We start from the raw sequence: 22,778 nt of genomic DNA, 5'->3' as shown, positions 1-22,778 counted from the left end.
GGAAGATAGAAATCCTTCGCAATGGGAAGGGGGGCGGTAGGTGGGGCTGAGGGGAGGAGGCTTTTGACCTGAAAGGCTAATGGTGCTACACCAGGATTTTTCTGTACAGTTGTTACAATTCAGGGGCCATGATATGATCTGGGTGTATCTAAAATCTACTGAAGAGAGGGCTTTTATTCCTAAAAGGGTGTCACTGCATTTCAAAGTCAGACAAAGCAAATCTCTCAAAGAGAGAGAAAGCCCTGCAAATGAGATAACTTTTAAATGAGCATCTCACTTACAATAAGCCTATTGAGAAATAAGATTCACATCATTAACTAAAGAGCAAAATATCATGATTATCTTTTGGACTTGTTAAAAGCAAATTTGCTCCTTGGTTGTTCAGGCCAGTCTTACATGTAAACTGAAATTCTCTTCTGAGATTACACATGGAAGAAACACATTAGCTGTGCTGTGTGGGGTTGATCTGGGAGGTTTTCAGTGTTCTTTAAAACATTATTTAATCATTCTAATCAAACTCCACAAAGGCTGCAAAACAGGTTAGGAGTTTAGTTTGTAAACCAGCAAAGATGCAGGATTTGTACATACTGGAAAACACGTTTAACGCTCGCTCTTCAGGATATTATTTTTCAAAGAAGACAAAAAAACTTCCAGGGTGCTTGTTTTGTTTTTACTATATCAACAAATGCAATACTGTAAAAGTATACATTTGGTTTTCCTTTGCCAGAATAGAATTTGGTTCTATACCACAAACCTTTGTATAATGGAGATGTAACTAGTTCTAAGTGTTCATGGCTTATATAGGTGGAGAAAAGGGAGTGACAGTAGAAATTCTGCATTTATAAGATCTGAAATTTCAGAATATTACCAGCACTATTATGCTAATGTTCACAACAATTATATCATATTTTGTTAAAAGTACTACTTCTTCCTTGATTATCCTCATTCATATTTTTATTTCCTTTTTTTAAAGTTTAGATTCATAACTCTAAACTTAATTTTATAATATGTTTAGAAGCAAGTTCATGAGGGTTAGGAGGAAGGTTAAATGGGAAATGTAATATCTCTTCCTCTAAGAAGTTCTGGTACTCCAGGCTCTTAAATGTACTCCACATTGGAAAAATTAAGAAAATTCATCTAGCAAATATATTTCTTGAGCTTGATGATAGTGCTTAGTGCATGATGTACAAGAGGTGTTCACTTCATACTTCTGAAAGGGACAGAGAAAAGGATGAAGAAAGGAAAGAAGGGAAGGAGGGAGGGAGGGAGGGAGGGAGGAAGGAAGGAAGGAAGGAAGGAAGGAAGGAAGGAAGGAAGGAAGGAAGGAAGGAAGGAAGGAAGGAAGGAAGGAAGGAAGGAAAGAATTTATATGCGTGTTTTATTTCCTTCTTACCATCGGTATGCTGCAACTTAGTAAAACTTCAGAAATCATGTCATCTAGCCCTCTCATTGAACAAATAAGGGAACTTCTGGATGTGATATAGTCCCCAAAGGTATAGCCCTATAGTTTATTTGGGGGCCAGAAGTCTGTGGGTATCAGTTGCAGAAGGCACATAATCCCTTCATAACCTTTGGAGGGCCACTTTTAAGGTTTCTCAAAACCTAACTTCCAATGTGTATTTCAGATCACTGAACATAACAGAAATCTAACTTGTATCAAATATTTTATAAAATATTGAACAGCACATAATGGTGGAAAGGATATAAGCTTTGGAATTAAAGTTAAATTCAAACCCAGGTGCCACCATTTACTAGAGCTGAACTATAACACAAGTCATAGTTTATATCTTTGAATCACAGTTTTCTAATTTATAGAATGAAGACCACAGTGCCTATGCCAGAGGATTATAGGAGCTAATATATATATATGTTAAATGCCTGACAAAGCTATGGCATTTGGTAGAGAGTCCAATGTAATTTCTTCTTTCTCCCTTTATTTTAAAATGCTACCCTTAAAAAGAATACCTACCATTTCTGTAAGTTTCCACAGTGATTTTCCAATCATTATCAAGTAAGGCAGCTATTACTTGCCTGTTTCACAAACCAAATATTAAGCAACCTGCCCATGTTCATAGGTAGTGGAACTGAGACCAAATCTGATTTCAAGGCAGTAAAGGGTCTGTTCTTCAGGGAGCTATTCCCACATAGAATAAAATTGCCACGGGAGCATTTAAAATACAAAAGATAACCTCCTAGGGTGAAAATCAAATTAGTTAGAAGTAAAGTATTTCCAAATTTTCCTATAAACACAAAGATAAGAACAGAGGTTGGGAACTAAGAGAATATTTCAATTCTGATTTCAGGGACAAATTTAGATGGCTATTAATTTTTTGCTATTATAACTGTTCTCACTATATTGTATATGTACTGTGATGAATGATGGATAAAGCCAGAACTCTCCTACTCCAAATCAGTCATGCATCTGTAGAAAAAACGAGCTAGAAAAATATTTGGATGCCAGGGTTCCTGTTTTGTTTTCATGTATTTTGATTTTTTTAAAGATTTAGACCTGCTGAACCTAAGAATCTATAGAGCCCAATATCCAAAGTCTAGAAAGTCACATTTTGTTTCAGTTGCTCTTTTAAAAAAATATAAACAGCATAAATCAATGTGCCTTTTGATTGGCATCAAAATCAACTAAACTAATCAGACTAAGCCTTGAGAAAATTCTCATTTTGCCTTTTTGATAATCCCAATCTGAGGTTTCCCAATTTTAAGTACAACTCTTTTAGTGTTAAAAAAAATGTTATAATTTGCTATCACAATAAATTTTTCAATAGGAAATATAAGTCAATCCCATCATCCATTGTAGTTTTCTCTTATTTTACTCAAGGAAACCCTTACTCTCAACATCTATGTTATTATTTTGTACATATCTATCTCCACATATATAAATATTAAATTAATACCAAAGCCAAAACAACAGAAAAAGTTACCATTTTCAAACTTTAAGATTCTCCTCCTCCAAATCTTCCCTTTGCCTCTTCTGGAATCAGAAAAACTTATAGCAATGATACAAGATTTCACAGGAATAACCTTCTGAACAAATCTGTTATTACCCTAGATGACAGGGAATGCTTGCACTACTTGTCACTAAACCAAATAGAATATGCCCTTCGAAAGTGATCAGTAGGCTGGGTGCTGTGGCTCACGCCTGCAATCCTACCACTCTGGGAGGCCGAGGCGGGAGGATCGCTCAAGGTCTGGAGTTCAAGACCAGCCTGAGCAAGAGTGAGACTCTGTCTCTACTGAAAATAGAAAGAAATTATCTAGACAACTAAAAATATATAGAAAAAAAATTAGCTGGGCATGGTGGTGCATGCCTATAGTCCAAGATATTCAGGAGGCTGAGGCAGGAGGATCTCTTGGGACCAGGAGTTTGAGGTTGCTGTGAGCTAGGCTAACGCCATGGCACTCTAGCCCGGGCAACAGAGGGAGACTTTGTCTCAAAAAAAAAAAAAAAAAGTGTTCAGTGTATAAAAACAATATAAAATAAAGCAATAGACTAAATTATAGTCAGTTCTCCCCTCATCTTTTTCTCCTGGTTGGCACAGGGATTCGTAACTAGAAACTTTGGCATCTAGGACATTGCTATTCAGGTTCTACTCTGTGTCCTTTGCTCTGAAAACAGCAGAAAGTTAACTAGTAAGCCAAGACAGGTTTGAATGATCTTTCAACATCCATGTGTTCTTAACAAAGAACTGAAAGGCAGTAGAATACCAATCTGGAATATTCTATCTCCTTAACAAAATGATCTATTGAGACCTTGAGGTAAACATGAGCCAGGAACGCAGCTCAGCCAAACTAATAAGGAGCCTGCAAGTATAGAAGAGCTTAGAAGGATGATGGCTTCCAGAGAATTAGAACTATGGGTACCTAGACATAAAGTTACTTCACGAAATAATTCAAATGTATTTGAATTTCCTATATTTGGATCATTATGTGTGATGACATAAAACAAAACAAAACAAAACAAAAAAAAAACGAAGGCATTGCTGAAGGTGTGAGAGCCAGGGATGGATTTTAGGGACAGCAGCACTGGGTGACCACTCACTGGGCTGTTAAGCACAAAGAAAATCCACACTGGGGAACAAAGGGGACCCAGTGGGGGCAGAGGGGCCCTCTTCTCTCCAGGCTCCAGGCCTGGCTGCAACTCACTCAGAAGCCTCTGTAGGCCACGGGCTGCTTCTAGCCAGCTCCCACCCAGAGCTGAGAGTCCACACCTGGCTGACCTGCGTTATCAGGATCCAGGGAGCTCAGGGTCTTCTTGCTCTCCACTCTAAAGGCAAGGACACATGTGAAGGAGACTGTCAGGTATTTTGCAATGTGCAAGACATTCTCATTGTCTCTTGCACCCTGCTGTGCAACAAATGTCAGGGCTTCTTCCTCCTGTCTGTCTGAAACTCTGTGCCCTGTGACCAACTACCCATGCCCTCCCTCTGCCACCCCCAGCCTCTCATCAAACTACCCTGCTTCTATGATGTCAGCTTTGCAGATTCAAGAGGGAAGTGACATTATGCTGCATTTGCCTTTCTGAGGTGATGGATATGTTAATTAGCTTTATGTCACAATCCACATAGTGCACATATATAAACTTCACATTGTACCCCATAAGTGTCTGCAACTATGACTTTTCTATTAAAAATAATATCAGCAAAACCATAATAAATAAAATAAGATGCAGGAAGCGGGGCTGGACCGCCCCACGTACTTGCTCTTTGTGCTTTAGCTGTCCACATTCTCTGGCTCCACTTTGTTCAACCATCTGTGGCACATCTTTCAGGCTGGCAGGACACAGCACATTCTTAACATAAACTTGGCAAGTCTCCTAGTGAGCGTATTCTGGCCCTGGCCGTCTTCAGAGGGTGAGATTGAGGTCTTCCCATCTGGCTGCCCAGGCTGGAGACAGTTGGCTTCCCTGGATGTTTCCTGGGAACAGGTGTCTCCTCCTTGCACTTACCCACAGCTGCTGGTGCTGTGGGTGGAGGTGGAGGCCACGGGGCCACGCTGGAGGGCTGTGCTGACACCAGGATGCCTCTGTAGGCTGGGTAGAGGACTGGCAGGCACTGTGGGTTTCCTGGTCTCCTCTGGTGTCTCTTGCCCCTTGATCCAAATGTCCCTCATAATTTCAGGAAGGGTTGGCTTCTCCTTGGGGTGGGGGGGTCAATGGTCAGGAACTCCTTCAAAAATGTTTTCAATTCTTCAGAAAAGAAAGCAGGTGTCTCATACCTTCCATGAGTGGTGTTAGTTTTCAGTTTCTCCCAGTTGTCACCATGAAATGGAAGATGCCCAGCTGTCATGGTGTGGAGGACAAGACCGAGGTTCCACACATCCACCTCCAGTCACAGGTATTCTTCACCAAGGAACATTTCTGGGGCACAAAAAGGAGTTCCATAGAAGGTGCCCAGCTTCTTCCCCTCATTAAATGTCATGGCAAGTCTGAAATCCACTTGCTGGATGTTCTCATTCTCATCAAGTAGAACATTGGGTGCTTCAGGTCCCAGTGGGCAATGTGGTTCTCGTGGCAGTACTGCTCAGCAGCCAGGATCTGGTGGAATTTGGCCCGGGCCTCCTTCTCATTCCGGTGGCGGTTTCTCACTATGTGCCAGAAAAGGTCCCTGTCACTGGTGTACTCTGTTACTAAACAGAGGGGTGTCTTCATTCCTGATGACATCCAGAAGCTTAAGGATGTTTGGATGATTCAGGGCCCTCATGGTTTTGACCTCCATATTGACACTTTCCAGGCTGGGGAGGGTCTTCTTGGACATAGTTTTCTTTTTTTTTTTTTTGAGACAGAGTCTTGTTTTGTTGCCTGGGTTAGAGTGCCGTGGCGTCAGCCTGGCTCACAGCAACCTCAAACTCCTGGGCTCAAGCAATCCTTCTGCCTCAGCCGCCCAAGTAGCTGGGACTACAGGCATGTGCCACCATGCCCGGCTAATTTTTTCTATATATATTAGTTGGCCAATTAATTTGTTTCTATTTATAGTAGAGACGGGGTCTCACTCTTGTTCAGGCTGGTTTCGAACTCCTGACCTTGAGCAATCCGCCTGCCTTGGCCTCCCAGAGTGCTAGGATTACAGGTGTGAGCCACCGTGCCCAGCCTGCTTGGACATAGTTTTCATGGTCACCTGGGTCCCAGTAGGAGGATGCTGGGCCAGCATCGCCTTGTCAAAGCTACCCAAGCCAATTGTTTTGAGGAGTTTATAACTGTTAAATGCCTCAGTGGATGAACTGGAGGCAAGGCCTGCTCCATGGTCGCCTCTAATGACACTAATTCTATACTAATGATGCTAACTAGCTAATGAGCACTGCCACCTATACTAACTTGGCTAAGATTACTAACAGTACTAACTATACTAACTACTCTGACAATACTAACTATATGAACTACACTAAAAATACTAATAAATAATGCTAAACAGGATAACAATACTAATTACACTAATACTACAAAAATACAATACTAAGGATACTATCCTAACACTAATAAAAAATAATATTAACTACTCTATGCTAAGACTACTAACAAACAAAACTAACTATAGTATGGTAACAAAACCAACAAACAAAACAAACTATAGTGTGGTAACAAAACTAACAAACTACTAACTATCCTACACTAACACAACTAGCAAACAATGTTAACTATGCTAACTACATTAACAATGCTAATTAACAATGCTAATTAACAAGGAAACAGCAGTCTCACTGTGGTCAAACTCCACAGGTCACCAAAAAGCAGCTTCCTGGGCAATATGGACGGAAATCCTAGGCCCAGCCAGGGGCTTACACAGGTGTTGGTAAGTTGGTCACAATGGCTCTTTATGAGGTCAGAGCAGGAAATGGGCCAATCAGGGCTGGGTAGAACCCACAGTGGCTTTTTCCTTTTTTTGTCACAAGCACATTTTCCTCTTTAAAGAAAACAAGTGTTTTTTGTTCACATGGTTATAGAGATTGAGATATAGTTTATTAGAAATTTAAACCTGTGCAATGCTTCATGGACCTTTCCATTTATAGTCTGAAAATCTGTAATAACTTTAGGCTTTCAAAGACCTCATAATGTCTATACTTGAAGTACTCAATTTCTTTTTCTTTAAATTCTGATTGGTGTCAGGGTGATGCTACGACATAGCTGACATGATCCTCCTCTAAGTGACATTCCTGGTGCAGGGAGAAGCGTGTCCGGGCCAGCTCTGCACCTCAGGCCCCAGCCAGCCTGGCCCGGAATGAGGGAGAAGAAGTGGCAGACACCACAACCCAGCACTGGGCTGCAGGTGGAGCCAGGGCTGAGGCGGGATGGCTGCGACCCAGGTGCAGCGGGAGGTTCCATGAAGACACGGACTCGAACTGCTCTGGTTCCTGTCCCGGCCTCCTTGCCCTGAGTTAGGTGAGCTCTGCTGAGCAGGGCCTAGGGGCCCGGCACACCTGGAACCTGGGTGCCAAATTGGAGTCCCTTGCAATGTCACACTAGCGCTCTTGTGTCCTTGCTGGCCCTCGGTTTCTCTTGGTCCAGAGGGATAACACCATAGCCCTCCTGGGGCAGATTTAGGGATGAAATAGGGCAGCGGGACCACCAACTGAGGGCCCACTGTGTGCCAGGCCCAGAGCTGGGGCCCAGCGCTGAGTGTGCCCACAGGACGCATCTCCTGGACACTGACCACAGCCCACGGTGCGGCCTCAGCTCCACCGCGCTGGTCTCCCAGCCGCGCAGCAGTTACGCTCCGGCCCACGGAACAGCCCTTGACTCTTTACTAAGGACACTTTGGCCACCTCTCACTTGCTCCGCGCAGGCAGGGCCAGGCCCCATCCTCCCCATTTCACGACAGGAGGCTTGGAGGGAGCAGCCTCCACCCCCGCAGGCAGAACAGCAGGAACAGCAGAGGACTCCGACCCGACCAGGGGTTTGCACTCTGAACTCTGCATCCTTTCTGATGGCTGTAGGTGGTGCTGAGAACCGCGGTGACCCCGCTCAGGAAGGCCAACCCCTCCTGGTGGCCACTTGGAGCCACAGAGGCCAGGGCCCTGGTGTCGATTCCTGGGCTGGGCTCTCAACAACCTCTGCTCCTCGGGACAGGTGGCCGCTGTGAGCTGAACGCACAGCAGACCCGAGATGTCCATGAGGAAAAGACTGTCTGCAAGGCCCTTGCAAATCCTGGCAAACTTACCCAGAGCAGCATCGAAGCCTGGCTCCTCAGTGAAAACATCACGTGCTGGGTATTCAGAGACAGCTTGCTGGAACTGCCGCTGCCAGCCAAGGAGTGACTCTGGGTGCAAGACCTCAGTGACTCCCATCTGGGCCAGGGAGCACTCACCTAGAGAGGGGGAGGGAGTGAAAGGATGTGGCCAGGCTTGCCACCCACCACACCCAGGCCCACGAGACCCAAAACCCCAGAATGAAAGCAGTCTAAAAGAGTCACCTGCCTTCCACGCAGGGCCCCAGGGCTGTCCAGAGCTTAAAGATGGAGTCACAGTTGATAAATGCCAAGGATAAACCACACAGAGGAGGGGGTCATTCTGAATCATGGGGAGTTTCAGATACGAATTTCAGCATTTGTTCTAGAGCGTGCTTCCACGGTCACGGCAGACAGGCCAGTCCACCAGTGCGTGTCTCCTGTCCCTGTCGGCAGGGGACGAAGGCACACTGACTGCACATTAGGAGGGCACCGGTTCTTCACCAGTACACTGGGTGTCACTCGGCAACAGCAGAGTGCTGTCCCCTCGCACTGAGGCAGGAAAGGAGAGGCTACCATGAAACGATAAAGCTGCCCCATGCATCAGAACAACAACAGTGGCATTGAATTCTATCAGGTAAGTGGTTTTAGAGAAACAGCCTGTATTGGCTTATTTATTTCTGGCGACTGCCGTCCAGGGCTGTCACGGGCAGAGGATGGGGTTAAATGTGCTATGCACGACTTGGGAGAGTAATTATAAAAATAAAAATCAGCAACTAGTTTTACTAAGTCATTAGTTTCTGGGGTTAGTGGTGGTAAATTGTGGCTTGCATTGCTCTGGTGCCCTAGGGCTGAAATTGCATTTCCAGTTCAGAAATAGGCATCTTCGGTGTGACTGTCAGCCTTCCGGCTTCAGGAGCACTACTTGTGCTCAGGTGGTCATCGTGTTTTCCTCAGTGCCACGTGGTTTCCTTTACTCAATTTTACCAACCAGCTCGCTCTTTCAGCTGCATCCTGGGTGGTAGAGTCTATCCTTTCTGACTTTTTTTTCCAATTTCTGCAGGATATATTCTATTCCTCAGTGTTCCTAATTTATTCATTAGCTCCTTGATAATACTGCTTTGATTCTCAATTCTTTCCATAGGTCTCCAATCTCCTTTTTCATCTCATCCTGATTCTTTTTTTTTTTTAATCTTCTAATTTTTGAGCTCTTCAAATGGGGTTCTTATTAAGTTGTTCTAGAGTGGGAAACAATGATGAGGAAATTTCATTATGTTCTTTGAGGTTTCGTTTTTCAAGGTGGAATTCTTTCTTTTCTAACATCATATTACAAACATTTTCAGAGAGAGAAATTGAAAAAGAGCTTTAAGTTGACCCATATCACATCGTCAATATGCAACAATTTCAACCTACAAAAACAGCAATATCACGTTTCAGCCTGCTACTATGAACATTCAATTAAGTACTTATTTACATGCTTTTTTGCTAAGGAATAAGTTATTAGAATCATGATACTTCACCCCTAAAGACTTCAGCATGCACCTCCAAAGAACATTGTCCTATATAACTGTGAGTCTAGGTTGGGTTCTTCATTTATCTGTTCCTTCTTTCCCTCTCTTTCTCTCTTTCTGTCTTCCCGCTTTGCTTCCTCCTTGACTGTGTCTGCACAGCACATTTCATTTCACACGTGCTCGGGCAGCTCTGTGCAGGTGCTCTGCATGCTCTGACGGGGCAGGTGTACATCCTTGGCTCTCTGCCCACTGTGCCTCAGACCAGGCACAGCGTAAGGGCTGGATCTCCAGGACTAGGACCTAGGCCCTCTTCCTATGCCTGAAGGCTGGCTACAGGAGGCACAGAACTTGGGGGACTGTGGGCAGTCCTCCTCAGGACACCCAAGCTTGGCTCTGTTTGCAGCAGGAATGGGAACCAAATTCCCAAGTCATACTTTGGCCCCATGCAGCAACCCTGGGTCACCTGGAGCTGCCTGCAGAGGGCTGGAATAAGCAGGGACATGGAGGAAGGGCATTCCAGACCTTTCTGCCTTTACATGAGTAATTCTTTCTGCCTGGATCCTTCTTCCCCTCTTTGCCTGCCTGAACTCTTTATATCCTTCAGGGCTCAGCTGAGATGTCACCACCTCCAGGAAGCCATCCATATTCCCTCCACACTGAGTTGGGGATACTCCTCTGTATGCTCACAGTCCTGAGGGTTTTCCCCATGACCACCCGTATTGCCTGGAGATGCCACGTTGCATCATCCCTCTCTCATCTCCTTTTAGCCTGCTTGTGTCTTGAGGGCATCCTGCCCACTGATCTCCCATCAGGGAACCCAACAGGAAGCTGAGGGCCTGGGAGCTGGTGGGAGAGGGCATCCTTCTAGGACACATGGAGGAGCATGGAGAGCAGCAGACAGAGCCTCTAGATGGACAGATGGAAGGGATACCCCAGACACCATCTCTCACTCTCTCTCTTCCCCTTCCAGAATCAAAATGCACATGGGCTAGCACACTGAGCATACACACTTAACTGCATTTACTGCTGCCCCCTCCCAACCAAACTTACTGGCTTTTCTCCTGGTGACTTTAGGTTGCACTGACCTCGAAGAGTTAATACTCATCTCTACTAAAAAACAAAAATAGAAAGAAATTAGGTGAATAACTCTCTCTCTCTCCCTCTCTACAATATATAAAATTAGCCAGGCATGGTGGCACATGCCTGTAGTCCTAGCTACTTGCTTGGGAGGCTGAGGCACGAGGATTGCTTGAGCCCAAGAGTTTGAAGTTGCTGTGAGCCAGACTGACACCATGGCACTCTAGCCTCAGGCAACAGAATGAGACTCTGTCACAAAAAAAAAAAAAAAAAAAAAAAAAAAAAAAAGGGCAATTGCACACTGCTGCAGTCATCCCATCCTAGGATGGCAGATGACGGGGCCAAGACTGTGTCAGCCTCTGCACTCAGGGTTGGCCATTTGAATCAGCCTGGTTGGCCTCTGCCTTCACTTCACTTCCTCACTAGCTGCCCCATCTTGTGCAAGTCCCTACTGGAATTTAGTTTTCTCACCAGGGAGATGGGGGCTGGACTCCTAAATAAGTGTTTGTCATACTATTTTTTAACCTCAGCACATTTGATTCCAATGAAATATGAAATGAAAATGAAAACTAAGAAGCCAATAAAGGAGAGACACTGATTAGGTGTGGAGGTGAGGTGCGAGAGCAGCATTTGGAAACCGCCACTAGGACATCCCTGTGGTGTCTTTCATAGGACTCTGTGGTTGGAGGAGGGTCCGGGTGAGGGGGTGAGGGGACGGGCAATTGGAGAGGGGGCCATAGAGTCATGACTTCTCGTCAGCAGCAGAGCAGACCCAGCTACCAGGTCTGAGAACCGTCCCCAACTTGCTGGCACAGGAATTCAACCCAGGGCATAACACCTTGTTCATCTTTTCGTCCTTTTCTTTTCATAAACCTGATGGTGGTGACCTTCAGTTTTGCTTTGGAGGTAGTGCCGTTGGTACTGGCAGCTGCGTTTGAAGGAGTGGTATCCTATGCACATGACCATCCATGCTGGGACCTTCTGTCCAGCTCCCAATCTTTCCACACATGGGTCATAGACCTGACAAGGGGGAACCACTTCCCCAGTGTCCCTGGCACCACTCTGACCCCTGACCTCTGACCCCTAACTTGGGTTAGAATTAGGGTTAGGGTAGCACACCACATGGCCTGTTCCTGCTTATGGTCCTTCTGGGAATCCAGCCATGTCTCTAAAAGCTGAAAGGAGAAGATGATGAAAGCAGAGGCCCAATTAGCTGGATCCCAGAGGGTAGAAAGGGAACCTTGAGGCTGGCTTCTGCACAGAATCAGAGCCATACTTCTGAGAGCAGGATTTCTTTGGCCTAGAGGCACATTCTATGTAGGTCTGGCACATTTTCCCAGCCCCCAATTTTCCCCTTCTCTGGGTGCTAGAAATCTCTCCACTAGCGCCTCTTTCTTCCAGGTGTAAGCAGCGACTCTCAAATGATATTGACCATGGCTCACTTCAATGGGTCAACAAACCCCACAGTTCCCCTAGCCACCTCTTCCCATTCTTCAGTAGAAAAAGCACTTGGTAACAACAAAGAAGTGTCAACTGTATTCACACATTCAGTGGTGAGTTATACACAAGTTTGTTGGAGAAATATAGTTATGGATTGTTCCTATTTGCAACACAATGTGTAATGTCCCACCACTGGTAAATTACAGGCCCTAAATACCTAAATACCACTGATCCAAATACACATCACTTACTCCATGTCAACCCATAGCCACTACTCTGACAATGATGCAGATAAACAAAAGGCAACTTATAACTGAAAATGAAGAAAAGCAACAGATGAAAAAAATCCACAACCAATTCCAACTCCAGAGAATATTGATGCTACATCAGTTAAAAACAACCAAACAAAAAACACCCTTCCTGAAGACAGGAGGCACTCCAGTGGAGCTCTGCAATATGTTCTTATGCCAGACTGTGATGAAATATGCAAGCAAAGACTGTGATTCTACATACCATTTTCCATAAAAAGGAACCACAGCTCCTTGAAAAAACAGTTGATTTCTGGCCAAGGAAGGAAAAGACACAAAATATTACAGTGGAAAGCAAGGAAACTCTTCGAGATTCCGAGTCATGTTAAAAGGACTCAGGAGCCAACTTGAAGAGGCTGTCACTGACAAAAGATGAGACAATTGAAGCGTAATAAGAAAAATAGCTCTCATTGATTCAAATACATCAAATATTTTAAAATTCATTTTAAATTCAAGTGATACAACAGGACTACCTGTGAAGTAACCTTGCTAAAAATTAATTCTGAATCTGTTCAAGCCTCTAGATCTAATAATCTATAGGAAATACTGGGACAAAAGAATTTGTTAAATGACCCTAAAAGAATGGAATGAGTGCAACCCACAATGTGGAGCATTTACAGAAGAAATTACTTGGTTTCTTCAACAAATATATTTCAAGGAAAAAGTGACAGAAGGGGAATCTATAGATGAAGAGACTTAAGCAACCAACCAATGGGAATCTATGCACCTATTTAGGACCTGATTCAAGTGAGCAGATTTTTAAAATATATATATTTGTGAGACCATCAGGCCAAATTAAACATTGTCTGAATATTTATGACATTAAGAAATTAAAGTTACATTTTAAATATAATAATGACAGCACACATATATTTTAATAGATTCTTATATTTGATCAACATACTAAGATATTTATGGATCAAATGGTATGGAATTTGCCTCAAAATAATTCAGGGGTAAAGAAGTTGGGGAATGTGAGGAGTATAAGTAAAATAAGATGGGGCAGGACTGACCTTTGAAGCTGGATGACGGCACATGGGGCTCACGACTCTGTTCTCTCTGCTTTCTGTTCTGCCTTCTGCTCCATCTTTGTTCCTCAGTCTTCTCCCCAGCCCAGTCTCTCAAACTCTCATACTCTTCCTTCTGAGACATTCTTCGTCCCCAGGAACTCCTCCTGAGTCCCTATCAGGCCCGCAGGCATCCTGGTTTGTCCACATCGCCACCCCATCATGGCCCAAGTGGAGCTGTCCCATGAGAAGAATGAGGAGAATCAAGACTCCACATGGCACCCCCTCTCCTTCTGCCCCATCCTCTTCTCCCATGGACTCTGCCATCACAGGGTCCAGACCTGGGCTGAGGCCAGGAGGCTCTTTGGGGACAATCTATCCTCCTTTGATTCATACAACAGTGAATTGATTATCATTCCTGGGCTGCCGGAACCCAGAGCCACTAGGACCAAGGTACACATGTCCTCCACTTCTCCTTGAGGCTCCTGGGAAGAGAAGGACCAACTGTTCCCAGGCTCATCCCCAGGACAAGTCCCCAGACTTATGAGAATCAGCTTTGATCAGTAAGTGATTCTCTTCTCTCAAGAGGCCAGGAGCTCACTCACCTCCACCCCCACCCATCCAACATTCACCTTCCCAGTGCTGAAGGCCAAGAGCGTCCTTGAATGTACAAGAGGACAAGCAGACAAGGAGGGACAAGCTCTTGGCCTGCAATGTCTCCGGCTTGTGTGTTGGGGTGAGGGTGGGGACTGGAGGTTCCAGAGCCTCCCCTGCAACTGTGAGTGAACAGGGGTCCCCTGAACAGAGTGTCCCCTGCAACTGTGAATGAACCATCAGGAAGGTGGGTGGAAGTTGTGGAAGCAACTTGAGAAAGTCCCTGGGAGATCAGAGGTCTAGGTCGGAAGACAACTGTGCCAGGGGAAGGCAGGTAAACTGGAAGAAGGGTACCTCCTGGTAGTAGTTAACTAGGAAAATAAGACAACAGATTAGCTCAGTGTCAGGAAAGTAAGTGCAAAAGAATATGGCTGGATAGACAGGTAGATGTCGTAGACATTCAGTGTAGAGCTGGGCTAGCAGGCAGGTGAGTGGACTTAAACAGGTTAGAAAATTTATTGGGACTATTATTTAAGTCACAATAACAAAGGTGACTGCCTACAGTATCCCAAGAGGAGGTTTAGGACACAGTCTGAGAACCAGGTCAGATGCTGAGATCAATAACCCAAATCCCTCCCATTATCGATCTCAGTTTCCTCAGCCCTTGGCTTGCCCCTTCACTCCGTTACTGTGTCTTCCATCTGCCTAGGGCACATTTCTTCAGGTGTGCTCAGGGTAGAAGGTATAGGCTCAATCACACTGTTTAGAAACTTGAGGCACTCATATCCCAGGTCCCACTTGGTTCCAAATGTCATCACCCACCAAAAGAGAACTCCTGGCTCAGATCTGGGGTCCTTTCTCTCCTTTTCCCCAGCCTAGAGGCAAGAGCTCCTCATCACTGTCTGCAGCTAGGTGACGGTGGTATCTGCCACTGTCTGGCACTATGCACATCACAGCTTGTCATTTAAGATTTTGACTTGTGGCAACTTGAGGGTGTATAAGAGTTGTCTGCATAAACTAAGAGGAGAGAGGGCACTCAAGAAGAAAGGAAATAATAAAAAGAATGGCAATCTCCAGCAGAGAAAGAAAGAGGAGGAGTGAGTATACAAAGACGATTAAAGCTGGATCAGTGGTTGTGGGGGTGGAGAAGTTCTGGGTCACTCAAAGGACATGGGAACCAGACCTGGAGCTGTGAATGAACTGGACCAAGTCATGCTGTGCTCACAGGAAGCTTTGCTGGGTAGGTGCCCAGCCAGCTATGTGGATGGAGGTGTCCAACCTTGGGTGGAGCCAGAAAGGTGTCAAAGCTATCCTTACCTCAGCAGCCGCTTGGAGTAAACCCACAAAGCTGTGCTTGGGCACATCTGAGGCATCAAATTCCAAGTCCCTTTCAGGACTCCAAGCCCTCTCAGGAGAATGAGGTACACATGACTGTCAATATTTCTGTAAAGAATAAAGAGCAGGGTTTCTCTTCTTCTGAATATGGTTATTTTCTTAGGGTATTTCATCATGGATGGTGAAAACATGGAAAGAATAAGGCTTAAGAATCAGAAGAGGTAAGTTTGGCTCCAGACACAGACTTTGCATCTTCCTACAACACTTCCTTAGGCAATCTGCTTAAATTTTAGGGCCTCTATTTCTTCATATGTAAAATAAGTATAATAAAAATTAGCATGAGAATCAAAAGCGGTGAGATTATGTGCTATTAGGTATCAAATTTCAGGATCTCAACCTGTCCTTTGGATCACATCTTTTCCCTTGAGCTCTTAAGTGCCTTTTATAAGTGGAGGTTTTATAAGTGGAGGTTAGCATCTGGAAGCCTGAGTTGCCGCATCTGTAAGATTGACATGGGTAACAGCGCTCACCAAAGTGCTCTAGACAAGACGGGTGATGGTGTCCCCAAAACGGTGTGGAAATCACCAGAGAAGGTAAGTTTTGAAAGCGCTTGGCTGAACCGAGCCGCATGAAGAAGAACTGACAGGTAAAACCCTTTACAATGAACTCCTATGAGCCCGTGACAGTTTAACAGTAGGCAGCGCGTTCCTTGAGCAGCCGTTTCTTCTCTAATTGGCTTCTGGGTTGTCAATCAGATGCTGGCTCCGCCCCTTCAGTGCCTGACCGTTTTTCCACCCTGATTCGCCCCGCCCCTTCGCAAATTGGGTCCCAAGTGGCCGAAGGAATCCTGGGGTAGGAACTAGAACACCTTCACCTACGATTGGGAGTGTGTGTGAGTCACCCACCCTGTGGGGCCTGGCAGGGTGGGGTGGGGCTGGCGTCTGAGCAGGACTGTAGCTCACCCAGCCTCTTTCTGGAGTGGAGGAGCCGGCAACTCCCTCTGCCTTGGTTGAGGGAGGCCTCAAAGGCGACGTGGCCATTCAGCAGGGCTCAGGAGCACCATGGTTTTATTAGGGTTTGTGTCTTGGATGTAATTAATGGCCAGGACCTGTGGCTTCTAGGCCTGCTCTTCCCCAGGGATGGCCTGCGGGTAGGTGTGGTGTTGGCCTGCAGTTGGCCATGGCCTCCTGGATCTGATGGTGTTGGCCTTGTCCCTTCAGCACGACCCTCCCGTGCCTGTGTCAGCCTCCATAGAGCTCATCCTGGTGGAGGGTGTGGGGATGAGTCCAGAAGAGGTGACCATCTGCAACCACCCTGGCATCCAGGTATGGCCCTAGCCCTGCCACAGCCGTGCAGGGGTGAGACTCACTGGGGGCCCCTCACCTCTGACACGCAGCCTGGCCCCTCCCTGCCTCTCCATCCTGCAGGCGGACCTGCCCCTCAGAGGAGGCTCCGGATACTTCTTCCTCAACACAAGCACCACAGACATCATCAGGGTGGCATCCCGGGAGGCCAGGACAGTCACCGTGGTGAGTTCACTTTAGTTCCTCATCTGGGACACTGTGTGGTTAAGTGGATTCACTATTTGAAGAGCTGGCACTTAGTCACACCAGCTAGAATTAGCAGGGCCTTTAGATTGTCTGCTTCACTCAGCAACTTTAGTTGCCGTGCTGCCCCTGTGGGTTTTACTCCACATCCACACACTACTCGTGCTATTAGTTATCTAATGGTTTCCTTTCAATCCATCTCTTAATTAACACTGAAACATTATTTCATAAGCAGCACTATAACAACCATAAAGAAAAGCATTTTTAGAGGATGCATCAGCTTTTTCTATTAAGATTTTTCCCATATTTCTTTCTTGACCTTCTCCCTATCCTTGCAAGTACTGACTTAGCTATGCCTGTGTTGGGGGTCAGAATTTAGCATTCTGTATTTTTGATTATGTTATCCTAAGATTTTGTATTTTTCCCTGTTGCAATATAGGCTAGGTGATTATTTTCTGCAGTCATTTGTACTTTAGCTGTTCTCCTTTTGTGAAGCATGTGGATTTTTAAAAACACTTTTTTTTTTTAAATATAGCAAAGCATAGGATAAAAAGAGCAAAAACAAACAAACGCCAGTGTCCAACATGTCCGCACATCTGCATGATGTGTTACTGAGCAGCCATGAAAATTGAACTTGTTTGTGATGGCAGTGCTTACCATTGAATGTGTAGTACAACCACTCCCGTAGGTCATGAATGCCCAGGCTCAGCAGTGACCTCCACCCGTGCGATGGGGACCAGGCTGAAGGACAACCTGACAGAAAAAGTCTATGCTGTACAGCAAAGTGCACAAAAGTGCTTGATGAATTTAATATATGAAAACACCATGTGCAACCACAATCTAGGTCAAATATTAAACATTTTGAGCACCCAGAAGATTCTACCATTCTTCCTCCTAGCCACAACTTCCCTGAACCCAAAAGTAATGATCATGCTGATGTCCACCCTCATGGATTAGCTGTGCCTGTTCCTAAACTCTGTGTCAGCGGCACAGTACAACATGTACCTTCTTATGTCTTTTCTGTGTGAGACTCACCCATGTTGTCACATGCAGCTGTAGTTTGTTCTATTTCATTGCTGTGCAGTGTTCCATTCCTTGCGAATGTTACCACTGATGTTTCCATTCCTTTGCTTTGGTCATTACAAAATGTGTCATTTTGTGGGGATGTGCGCTTTTTGAAACAAATAGGCTTCATTTATGTAGATTATACAGTTATAGGTTTACAGCAAAATTGAGCTGTGTGAGTCCAGAGTTCCCACATCCCCCTCCCCTGACAAACACACAGCCTCCCCCACTACCCACATCTCCCACCAGAGAGGTACGTTTGTTCCACTCAAGGAACCTGCACTGACACATCATTGTCAGCCACACTGACTCCTGCCTCATTAGGGAATGCTCTTGCTACATCCCTGACAACTGTTCTTGCTCTGAACTCTGCTGTGATCCCTGCTTTCTTCTGATTAATGTTAGTGTGATGTATTCCTCTCCATCCATTTACCATTTTTTTTTCTTTGCAACAGAGTCTCGCTTTGTTGCCCAGGCTAGAGTGAGTGCCGTGGCGTCAGCCTAGCTCACAGCAACCTCAAACTCCTGGGCTCAAGCAATCCTTCTGCCTCATCCTCCCGAGTAGCTGGGACTACAGGCATGCGCCACCATGCCCAGCTAATTTTTTCTATATATATTATTTGACCAATTAATTTCTTTCTATTTTATAGTAGAGACGGGATCTCGCTCTTGCTCAGGCTGGTTTTGAACTCCTGACCTCAAGCAATCCGCCCGCCTCGGCCTCCCTGAGTGCTAGGATTACAGGCGTGAGCCACCACGCCCGGCCCATTTACCTTTTATGTGATGTGTCTTTGTATTTAAAGTGGGTTTCTGGTAGACAACCTGCAGTCAGGTCTTGTTTTTTGATGCAGTCTGACAATCTTTGTCCTATATTTTAACCATTAACATTTAAAGTAATCATTGATAGAGTTGGATTAATATTTGCTACATTTGCTACTGTTTTCTTTTCATTGCCCTGGTTCTTCGCTATTCTTTCTGAATTCACTTCCTTTTCTGCCTTTTGAAGTTTTAATTAATCATTCTATATGATTCCAGGCCATGGTTAAATAGTTTCTCATGAGCAGCCTTGTGCGGAAGGACAGAGCGCTCTGGCTTATTTCCCTTCCCCCTGTGAGGGGCACCAGGAGGATTTTTCTCCAATAGTCCCTATAAGAACCTGGTAGGACTCCTAGAGGTAAACTCACAAAAGAGTGGGTTCCACTCTGACTGGGCCTCCTTGGAGTGTGGAACTCTCAGACTTGTCCACACGGAGCCTCCAGTGACGTGTCAGCTGCAGGTTGGGTTTTCCTGACCCGGTCCTGGTTCCTGGGGAGGTGTCTGCTCTTCGGTCTGTTCTGGGAACTTGTGATCTCTGCATTTGCCTGTCTGTCTGTCTCCAATTTTGGAGGCAACACTTTGCCCTGTCACCTCACTTCTCTGCCCGGTCCAAGAACAGTTGTTTGTTTTTGTTTATTCAGCTTTTGACTCTTCCTTAGATAGAGTGATGACTCCCAAGCTCCTTGGACCGGAAACTGGAATATGCACTTATTTTTGCCACCTAAGGATGACACTGTGTGATCATGAGGTGTGTGCATATTTTTACAGTGCTGCGAAGGAATTTTCCAAAGTGGTTGTGCCACTTCACATTCAGTAGTGTGTAAGAGTTCCAGTTCCTCCACATACCCACTAGCTCCTGGAACTGCTAGATTTTAATTTGAGCCACTGCATTGTGTTGTGGTGGTGTCTCATTGTGTGTCTGACTAACGAGGTTGAGCACATTTTCATTCCATGCTGTATTTAACTTCTCTTTAAGCCCCTTCACTTTGGACTTACTTACCGGAGACTCTTCTTGCTTTCTGAGGTTAGGTCTATTGGTATTTGGCTTACATTTCCCCTTTACCTTACGCCTGCTACTCTTTGCCTGCTCTGACCACTGAATCCTGCCCCAGCTTCTGGGGAACTCAAGCCTCCTTGTGCTCCAACTACCTGTGAGAATAATTAAGAAAGTACCAAATTCCAACATTATCCTCCTATAATGACTCACACCCTCTAACCTCCCAGCAAAGCTCCTTGGATTCCCATGTGAATAGACCCTTAGGAGCCCAGCTGGGTCTCTTGACAAGCCTGATTAGGCCCAGGGCTCATGCTGAGTTCAGCACTATCTCATGCTGGGGCTCTGCTCTGCTTTGCTAAATCAAGGCACAAATAATTTCAAATTGGGATTCTGTGAATTTTTATTGAACAGATAGTACTAGAGATAGAAACTGACTCCTCTTTGTCATGGCTATAGGTTTCTTCTAAAACGCAGTCAGAATTTGACTTCACAAATACCCTAAACCAAAATGTAGCTATTGGGTGACTGTCATCAACACCTGACATGAAGGGCTGGGTATTGTGAAGCCACAGGCTTGATTAAGGCCTTTAGATAGTTGAAGTTGTCATGTATCTTTGTGGTAATAAAAATCTATATCTTAACAGAATCACTCATCTCTACAGAAAGTCATGGAAAATAAACAGAATCACTCATCTCTACAGAAAGTCATGGAAAATAAACAACCTACCACTGAAGTTTATTGAGTCAAGGAGGAAATTAAGATGGAAATCAAAACATTCTTTGAACTAAATGAAAAAGGGGATGCAGTTATCAAAATCTGTGGGGCACAGCTAAAGCAGTCCTGAGAGGAAAACCTATAGTGATAAATTCCTACACCCAAAAGATAGAAAGATCACAAATCAACAATTTAACGAATTATCTTGACAGGGAAAAACCGTTGGGCACCGGGAGGCAGCCAGGGGCCGCCTCCGTGGTGCTCCGCGTCCCTGCAGGCTGGCGCTGCTCTGGGCCAGCTGGAGGCCGCGGCGGGTGCACGCTGCTGGGGCCGGGCCTCAAGTCTGTCTGGGCCTTGCTCGGTGCTCAGCCTCCTGCTCCCGTCTTACCGCTGCGCTGGCTGCAGACCCTTCTGCCAGTCCCAGGTATGCCAAATCAAAAATCAATAATCTAATGAATCATCTTGACAGGGAAAAACCATTCATGGTGGACACTGGAGCAGAACACTCAGTTGTGACAACCCCCGTGGCCCTGCTTGCAAAGCAAGAAACAATTATAGTTGGAGCTACCGGGACCCGGGTAGCCAGACCCTTCTGCCAGTCCCAGGTATGCCAAATGGGGGGCCATCAGATAAGCCATGAGTACCTCTACATCCCAGACTGTCCGGTGCCTCTCTTGGGACAGGCCTTACTGAGCAAACTTGGGGCACAGATCACCTTCCATCCTGAAGGAGCTGCGAGTCTCAGGCTCAGCACCCCGGGGATGGCCCTTGTAATGGCAGTCACCCTGCCATGAGAGGCGGAGTGGAGGTTATATGAGGAGGCCACGGAGGAGCAAAATCCCACTGAATTCCAGCAACGTTTCCCGCTGGTCTGGGCAGAAGATAACCCCCCGGGCCTTGCACACCAACATGTCCCTCTAGTGATTGAGGTGAAGCCTGGTACCCAGCCAGTCAGGAAAATGCAGTACCCCCTCTCCAAGGAGGCATGAGAAGGGATATGGGAACACATTGAGAGGCTTAGGCAGGAAGGGATCTTGGTGGAGTGCCAGTCTCCTTGGAACACGCTGCTCCTGCCTGTCAAGAAGCCAAATGGAGGAGGGTATCATCCTATCCAGGACCTGCAATTGGTCAGTCAACGAGGCCATGGTGACCCTCCACCTGGTAGTCCTGAGCCTGTACATCCTCCTGGGACTCATCCCACCAGATGCCACCTGTTTCTCCTGTCTATACCTAAAAGAGGCATTCTTTTGCCTGTGACTGGCTCCAATGAGCCAACTGCTATTTGCTTTTGAATGGGAAGACCCCCAGACAGGAAGAAAGACCCAATTCACCTGGACACAGCTGCCACAAAGGTTCAAGAATTCACCAACCCTGTTTGGAGAAGCCTTGGCTACAGACCTAGACCCCTTCCCACAAGAAGAGGCTCTCTGTGCACTGCTGCAATACATTGATGACCTTCTCCTAGCAGGAGTAACTAAGGAGGACTATGAACAAGGGACCCGCTGTCTCTTGCAGCTACTCACAGATAAAGGATAAAAGGTTCCCTGGAAGAAGACACAGATTTGCAGACAGCAGGTCAAGTATCTAGGCTTCCACATCACCCATGGGCACCACACACTGGGACATGAGCACAAGCACGCCATCTGCACCATCCCAAGGCCGACAAAGCAGAGGCAGCTGCGGGAGTGCCTCGGGGCGGCAGGATTCTGTCACATATGGATACCAGGTTTCTCCCTGAAAGCTAAGCCGTTGTATGAGGCATTATGGGAACCTGACAGTGGGGAACTAGAATGGACCGAAAGCCAGGAGGAGGCTTTTCAAGAACAGAAAGAGTTGCTTAAGAAGGCCCCCATGTTGGGCTTGCCAGACCTCATCAAGGACTTCAACCTGTTCGTGCACGAGAAGAAGCAGGTAGCTATGGGGGTACTGACGCTGATTGTGGGCCCCTGGCAGAGACTAGTAACCTATCTGTCCAAACAGCTGGACTCAGTAGCGTCGGGATGGCCGCCTTGCCTGCAAGCACTGGCAGCAGCCGTCTTGCTAATCAAGGAGGCGGACAAGCTTACACTTGGGCAAAACATCCGTGTGTAGGTCCTGCATGTGATAGTGGCTTTGATGAATACATCTGGGCACCAATGGCTATCTAGCACTAGGCTGGCGCAGTACCAGGGACTGCTGTGTGAAAACGCATGAGT

The 22,778-nt window shown here is 45.9% G+C and overlaps 1 protein-coding gene across 2 annotated transcripts; it reads left to right on the top strand.

The window, feature by feature from the left end:
- Positions 1 to 16,224: 16,224 nt before the first annotated feature.
- Positions 16,225 to 21,587, top strand: LOC105868818 (nuclear pore membrane glycoprotein 210-like). 2 transcript variants are annotated; one of them, XR_012920021.1, is made up of 4 exons: positions 16,225 to 16,335; positions 16,664 to 16,768; positions 16,871 to 16,972; positions 17,679 to 17,842. XR_012920021.1 is itself a non-coding variant. In XM_076004662.1 (4 exons), exons 2-4 carry the CDS (start codon positions 16,724 to 16,726, stop codon positions 20,609 to 20,611), a joined length of 246 nt encoding a protein of 81 aa, XP_075860777.1. In that variant the 5' UTR covers positions 16,225 to 16,335; positions 16,664 to 16,723; the 3' UTR covers positions 20,612 to 21,587. The 2 variants fall into 2 exon arrangements, 1 of the variants encoding a protein (XP_075860777.1); XM_076004662.1 differs by lacking the exon at positions 17,679 to 17,842 and adding an exon at positions 20,513 to 21,587.
- The last annotated feature ends 1,191 nt before the right edge of the window (positions 21,588 to 22,778 follow it).

This window comes from Microcebus murinus, chromosome 7, assembly GCF_040939455.1.
Source record: "Microcebus murinus isolate Inina chromosome 7, M.murinus_Inina_mat1.0, whole genome shotgun sequence".
Classification (NCBI taxonomy): domain Eukaryota; kingdom Metazoa; phylum Chordata; class Mammalia; order Primates; family Cheirogaleidae; genus Microcebus; species Microcebus murinus.
The sequence above is the reverse complement of the archived record's forward strand: the minus strand, read 5'-3'. Positions and strand labels throughout refer to the sequence as shown.